The sequence below is a fragment of the Psammomys obesus genome, unplaced genomic scaffold (genome assembly GCF_907164565.1).
Source record: "Psammomys obesus unplaced genomic scaffold, mPsaObe1.curated_primary_1811, whole genome shotgun sequence".
NCBI classification, from domain to species: Eukaryota; Metazoa; Chordata; class Mammalia; order Rodentia; family Muridae; genus Psammomys; species Psammomys obesus.
The window spans coordinates 3,806,569-3,813,776 of NW_026586589.1; the positions used below are offsets into that span (position 1 = coordinate 3,806,569).

The window sequence follows — 7,208 nt, forward strand, 5'->3', positions numbered from 1 at the left end:
AAGGCTGAGTCCTTCCGACCCTGAGAGGGCAGCGCAACTTCTGGGGTTTCACAACTCACTGGTCTGGGGCCACCTTCTTAAGAAGTGGTTTCGGCGAGACACGGGGGAGCGAGCGCAGCTCTGCTGTCCTTCTTCCCTGGTGCTCCCGGGAGGGGAGGGCGCGCACTCGGGGAAGCGCTAGGTCTCAGGTGACTCGGAGTGGGGGAGGAGGGGGAGCGAACGCTGGACTTCCCCCCACCCTCCGTGGGTGCTCAGTGAGTCCCTCTGCGGTGAGGCTGGAACCCTGGTTTGCAGAAACCCGGGACTCTCAACCCGAAACGGCCTCAAAAAGCGCATCGCTGAGCCCAAGTCCGAGCGTGCGCTCTCCTCGAGCCACCGCAGCTGGGACGCTTGCAAAACGAGTGGGTGTCCCCTGCGCCAGTCCCCATCTGCGGGAGGTTCAGCCCAACTGCCCAGACTCTCTGCCTCGGGCTGCTGAACCATTTCTGCCCAGAGCGCGCTTCTCCAGGGGTTTGGGGGAGATTTTCCTCAGCAGTTCCCGAAGCTCAGCCTTCTGGGTGAAGTTTTAGTTAAAACACACCCATTTTGTTAAAAATGGGCTCCCGAGACCGCTCTCTGCCCCATCTTTCTTAAGGACTCAGGAGGGAAAGGGGGTTTTTCTTATTTACCGGAGGCAAATCTTTTTCTTCTGTTTGGGAGAGAGAAAAACAAAACCCCGGTCTTGTTGTCCCGGCTGCCGGCCCCTGGACACCCGTGGGCGACGTCCTGGCCAGCCAGCAGCCGGGACAAACTCACCCAGCGTGCTTTCGGCTCCTTAGCTCTCCGCATCCTGAGCCGGGAAGCTGAAAGCGACGCGGGAGGCGGGTCGGATCTCCGGATCCAGCGAATTCCACGTCTATTCGCTCGTAGTGTCGGGGTCGGGGTCTGAGGAAAGCCCCACGTTTCCTGCCCCTCTGGCCCGAGGCAGGGAGGGTCTGTCTGCGCTCTCCGGCCCTCTCTGAAAGCCCGGTGTGCCGCGTTCAGCTACCCCGTCTGCGCCCCGGAGAGTGTTCTCACTCGCTAGCCCTGGACCCTCTCCGCTCTGCCTTTTCATTTTAGGACACCGATTTCCCCAGCTCAGGACCTTCCCTGGAGGGGGAGTAGGCCACAAGCACCCCTCCAAGGCTCGCATATGAGATTTCAGGGAGGGCGACCAGGGGAGGGCTCGCGGTTGGGTCCGAAGATGGGATCGGAGGACCTGGTGCCTAATTCCAGAGGAGTCTGTCCTGGGTTCCAGGGCGCACACAGCCCGCCTTCAGGACTGACTTGGTCAGGTCAGTTAGTAGGACTGGCAGGGGTCCGAGGCGCCGTCCAAGCCTTCCCGCACCGAACCAAGCAGTCCAGGGCGCCTTTGCGCACCGCGGCCGCTTGGGGTCGCACTTTAGGCCTGTTTGAATCTCCGTGCGGCCGTCAGGAGCTTGGATCAGCTTAATCCTTACAAAACGCTCAGACAAAAACAGGGCCCGGTTCCCCAGCAGCCCAGAGCCACTCCGTGCACGGACCCGTGTTGGTCTCGGCTCCGAGCCTCGGAGTTGTCAGGTTTCCCTACGGCTGGCCAGTGAAAAGGTAGTCAGAGCCTTTGGGCCGACTCTTTTGCTGTTGTTTACGTTCTTTGGAAGTATTTCGGGGGTCAGGGGGGTGAATGCAGCGGGGCTCTGCCTCCGAGCTCGGGCACCGAGCCGGCCAGGAGAGGAACGGTGTCTCTTGCCCCGAGGAACCTTCCCAGAGGTTAAGAGTTGGGTCTGGACAGAACTCTTAGAGCTCCAAGCCGGTCCTCCCCCAGCCCCCCCCACCACAGACATCAGCGCAGACCTCCAGAAACACAGGCTCGCGCCGCGCACCTTCGCTCGGCCCGCGCAGCCGAGGACACACGGAGCGTCGCCCGCTGGGCGGGGGCCGCTTGGGAACAAAGGGCCGGGGAGGCGTCCTCCCGCCGCCGCTCGCTTGCGCTGAGCCCTACTTGCGGGCGACACGGGCCGAGGGTGGGAGTGTAAAGAGTATGGGGGGGGGGGGGCGCGAGCGCGGGCGGAGGGATGGGAAGGGCGGCTTGGCCCAGAAGTGGGGAGCGCCCCCGAAGGCGAGCTTGCGGGAGGAGGGGGGTGGGGAGGGACCTCGACCCGGAGGGGGTGGGGGAGGGTTGGGCCCAGGCCGGCCGTCCCGCTGGGCTCCGGCCCTCCTCCAGGCCTCGGCGGCTTCGGGGCTCCTCCGGTCTCCAGTCAGCTGACGCGGGGGGCGGGGGAGCTGTCAGGCACGCCCCGCCCAGCGTCGCCGGGCCGCGGGGGCCGAGCAGCCATTGGCCGACGCGCCGGGCCGCCGGGGCCCCCGCGCTCCGGTGACATCAGGAAGCGATAAAAAGGCGGCGGCGGCGCCAGCTCCTGCACAGCTGCACCGCCGGGCTGCGAGCGGCTGCGAGCGGGAAAGCCCTAGGGCCGGAGAGCCGGAGGAGGAGAGCGAGCGGCGGGCGCTCTGGCCCGCGCCTCCCCTCGGCTGCGGCGCGCACCCCGTCGGCCTCTCCACCCCGCCCCGGCTCGACCCTGACTCGGTCCCGGAGCGGCCGCAGCCCGGAGCTCCGGGGCAGCTCAGGCAGCCTCGGGAGGACTCTCCGGCGCGCCGCCGCCGCGTCCCCAGACAAAGGCTTGGCCGGCGGCCCCGGCCCGCTGCGCCCTCGGCTCCCCGCCTCCCTCCCCGGCTTGCCGCTCTTCGCCCCCGCGCTTGGCTCGGCGCGTCCCGGCCGGCCGCAAAGTTTCCTCCTCCCTCCCCCCCTCCGGCGGCAGCGGCGGCCGAGCCTCGCTTCCTAGCGATGGCCGCGGAGCTGAGCATGGGGCCAGAGCTGCCCACCAGCCCGCTGGCCATGGAGTACGTCAACGACTTCGACCTTCTCAAGTTCGACGTGAAGAAGGAGCCGCTGGGGCGCGCGGAGCGTCCCGGCCGGCCCTGCACTCGCCTGCAGCCGGCCGGCTCGGTGTCGTCCACCCCGCTCAGCACGCCGTGCAGCTCCGTGCCTTCGTCGCCCAGCTTCAGCCCGACCGAGCAGAAGACCCACCTCGAGGACCTGTACTGGATGGCGAGCAACTACCAGCAGATGAACCCCGAGGCCCTCAACCTGACCCCCGAGGACGCGGTGGAGGCGCTCATCGGTTCGCACCCGGTGCCCCAGCCGCTGCAGAGCTTCGACGGCTTCCGCGGCGCGCACCACCACCACCACCACCACCACCCTCACCCGCACCACGGCTACCCGGGGGCCGGGGTGGCTCACGACGAGCTGGGCCCGCACGCTCACCCGCACCATCACCACCATCACCAGGCGTCGCCGCCGCCCTCCAGCGCTGCCAGCCCGGCGCAACAGCTACCCACCAGCCACCCGGGGCCGGGACCGCACGCGGCGGCCGCGGCGACGGCCGCGGGGGGCAGCGGGAGTGTGGAGGACCGCTTCTCCGACGACCAGCTGGTGTCCATGTCGGTGCGCGAGCTGAACCGCCACCTGCGGGGCTTCACCAAGGACGAGGTGATCCGCCTGAAGCAGAAGCGGCGGACCCTGAAGAACCGGGGCTACGCCCAGTCGTGCAGGTATAAACGCGTCCAGCAGAAACATCACCTGGAGAACGAGAAGACGCAGCTCATTCAGCAGGTGGAGCAGCTTAAGCAGGAGGTGTCCCGGCTGGCCCGCGAGAGAGACGCCTACAAGGTCAAGTGCGAGAAACTCGCCAACTCCGGCTTCAGGGAGGCGGGCTCCACCAGCGACAGCCCTTCCTCTCCCGAGTTCTTTCTGTGAGTCGTGGCGGGTCCGGGCCCCCGCCCTTGCCCTGGCCTAGACTCCCTTGTCCCGTGTCCCTAGCCCTGGACTCCCTGTCCCTGTCACGGCCCTGGCCTTGACCTGTTTGACTCGAGCGAGAGGGAGGAAGGACGCGCGGGCGACGGGCGGGAGCGCGGGCGGGGAGGGAAGCTCGGCTCCGAAGAGGGCAGCGCGGGCCGGCGCAGCCCCCTAGACTTGGGCAGAGTCAGAGAGACCCGGGCGGGCGGGAGGTCCCGGAGCGATTTCTCTTCAGGTTGGAAGGCCGCGAGGCATATTCCAAGGAGTCGCCGAGGCCCTCTGGACACTTCTGGCTCCGAGAACTTGGAGTGCCAGGGCCGTCGCTTTGCAGCCCACAGCTCAGTTCGCCCCAGGAAGAGCAGAGCAGAGGAGAGGGACTCTGGAGTCCCCCGTGGGGCGCGAGGCAAGGCTGAGCTGAGGAAGGAAAAACAGACAGATCTGTCTGTCCAGAGTCCGGAGAACACTGGCTCTCAGCCCGGAGACGCGGGCCTCAGTTAGGACATTGGGCGCGCGAAGGAAAAAAAAAAGTCTCATCAGTTTTATTGCCTGCTCGATTATATAGAAAAAATACGAAAATCTGCATTAAAAATATTAATCCTGCATGCTGGACATGTATGGTAATAATTTCTATTTTGTACCATTTTCTTGTTTAACTTTAGCATGTTGTCGACCATGGATCATAACCCCCTTGTTTCTTTGGGTGAGAAGGGATTGCGGTTCCAAAACTCCTGCGGCTGCGAGCGAGCGAGCGAGCGAGTTTCAGTCGCCGGCCGGCTTGTAAATTACCCGCCTGGCCAAGCCGCGTTGAGAACGTAGCAGCAAGCTGAGTCTTTGTTTGGGTTTTTATTATTACGGCATTTCTGTTTGTAAGTAAACATAAAAGAAAGATAGAGAGAACCCAACTTTGTCCTGGGGAACCCTTGGGAAATTGTATATTCGGTCCCTCTTTTCCTTCCCGCTTTAGTTTTCAGTTTTGTTGGCGTTGAGGGAAAGATTGTAAGGGAGAGACAGCTGCGGAGACCACACCATGCAGGAGCGAGTCCTCTAGCACAGCCCGGTCTTCTGGCCAAAATGACCCCCCCCCACGACCCCCTCTCCCCAAGGAGAAAAGAAAGCAGATCGGCTCCCGGGCGGGCTTTGCATCCCAAAGAGTCAACCCGGGGCTGGTTTAGAATCCCCCAGGAAGGCGCTAATTACAAGCCTCCTCCCCAGGAGCTTAGGGTGAAAAGATTTTCCCCGCCTCTCGCTACTGGTCCAGGGTGACCTGAGCTCCCACTGAATCAAACGCCATTCTCGGAACGTACCAGAAACCCACACATTGGCAAGCAAAGCTGCAACTTTCAAGCGCGTTCTTTAAACCGATGCGTTATGCGTTTCTCTGCTGTCGGGAGAGCAGGGAGAGTTAGCCGTGGTGTCCCACTCCCTTCGGCTGTACAGTAGTTTTAGGGGAGGTCTGGGTGTTTTTCTTCATTGTGACTTTCATTTCTGCGGGTCAGTAAAAGGATTCAAGTTGCACTGACAAAAAAAAAGAAATACCAAAATGAAAGCGTACTTTTTAAAGTTCCCATCTGAATTTGCTGGCGCTGCTGGCTGGATGCTCTTTTTGTTTGTTTGTTTGTTTGTTTGTTTTTTTGAGTTTGTATTAGTTGATAAATTTACAGTAATAACAAGATTGTATGAACCGCATGGTGCTTGCAGTTTTAAATATTGTGGATATTCGTCCTGCATTGGAAAATGAGCTTTGGTTTTTACTGATTCAACTGTGTTGAAATCAAACTTGCCGCAACGCAACAGAAATTGTTTTTAATTTCATGTAAAATAAGGGATCAATTTCAACCCCTGCTTATGATATGAAAATATTAAAATCTAGTCTTATTGTAGTTTTCATTCAGACTGGTTTCTGTTTTTTGGTTATTAAAGTGGTTTCCTATTTTGCTTATTAAAACCAGGGAAATGGTGTTTATTTAGAGGACTCCGTGTTTGCATGACTTCAACTCTCTCGTTTCTTCAAGAGTTGTACATCAAGTTTGGGACATTGTCTGGCAACGGACCCCAAACCCAGGGTGGGCAGATCACCCTCCAGCGTCTGACTGTGCTGTGAGTGAGCCTCAAATGTATTCTCTGCTTCTCGCCCTAGGTTCAAAGCCCAGTCAACAGTCCATCTGCGCACTGAGAGGGTGCATAAAGGGACGGGACACCACGCCGGTGCTTTCGGGCTTGGTGATCAGTACTGGGCTGCTAGTCCGCCTGCTGCTAGCTTAGAGAATGGCAGAGGCCAGGAAGTCAAGAGTTGCAACCTGGATAGAGGAAGCCAGGTGTTTTTTGGACCTCGGGGCCAGCTAAACTCCAGCTCTCGCCTTCTTGCCTGGGTGTTTGGCTTAGAGCTAGGCTGCTGGCTCTGAACTGAGGGTTGCCCTGCTGTCCCCAAGGTGGATGGAAGCAGGTGACACCTGACGCTAGATGTTAAGATGCAGGACCCTCTTGGTAGGAAGCCCCTCCCTAGATACTTCTTTCCAGGTTAGTATCTTGAGGGTGCACGAGGTCATCAGCCCTGAAGAAGGACACTGCATAGGGGAGCTTGGATTTCAGCATCTCCTCAGATTGGAGGCTGGGGGTTCTGAGTGACTTAGCCTAGCAGCCCTAACAGTGGCCTGCAGATTCTGACGTGCAGATTCTAACCCTAGCCTAGACCCTTTCCCTGGTCCTTTGAAGGTCAGTACCTCGTGACCCCACACTCCTGGCACCCTCCTTAGAATCCTGCTTGTGATTCAGATTGTCTCTAGACTAACCTCTCTCTGGTAGTGGAATAGAACCCCTAGACCTTCGAGGACACTTGCGTTTTTGGCAATGACTAGCTCTCCGTGGAGACTCTGTGAAGCCTTCCAGCTTCCATGCTGCAGAGTCTATTCTGTCTTCAGGTTCTTGGTGCTGGAGTTGCTAAGGTAGAATTTCAGGATCCAGGTGGGGAGGAGTTATAGATCCAAACAGCAGAGCCCAGTGGGGAAGCTGAGTAGTCAGAAAAGGAAGGGGAAAGTGAAACTTAGAGGGAACAGATTTTGCCCTGAATCCCCGGAGACACAGCTTGTGATTGGCATCTGAGGAAGAAGTTTGGGAACCCCAAAACAAAACAAAACAAAGCAAAATAACAGTAACCACAATACATTTCAAAGGTGCATTGGTGGTGTGATTTCAGCTGCAAGCGAGTTCCCGAACCCAGTCCATTTCCCTAGTGGAAACACTGATGGCCGGGGAGGCTTTGGCTTCCATTTGGGAAGAGGCAGGTGGGTGTAATCCAATTGTAATTTCATTGGCAAGTGCCACCACAGGTACAGATGTGTCTCCTTTAGGGACTGAGGCC

General features: G+C 59.5%; 1 protein-coding gene across 1 annotated transcript; it reads left to right on the top strand.

Annotated features, from left to right (window-relative positions):
* The first annotated feature begins 2,342 nt into the window (after positions 1 to 2,342).
* Mafb (MAF bZIP transcription factor B) lies at positions 2,343 to 5,737 on the top strand. The gene has a single exon (XM_055602439.1). It carries the CDS (start codon positions 2,840 to 2,842, stop codon positions 3,809 to 3,811), a length of 972 nt encoding a protein of 323 aa, XP_055458414.1. The 5' UTR covers positions 2,343 to 2,839; the 3' UTR covers positions 3,812 to 5,737.
* The last annotated feature ends 1,471 nt before the right edge of the window (positions 5,738 to 7,208 follow it).

What these genes read in the sequence shown, in the direction of transcription:
- Mafb (XM_055602439.1), top strand. Translation starts at nt 2,840, where the DNA reads ATGGCCGCGGAGCTGAGCATGGGGCCAGAGCTGCCCACCAGCCCGCTG.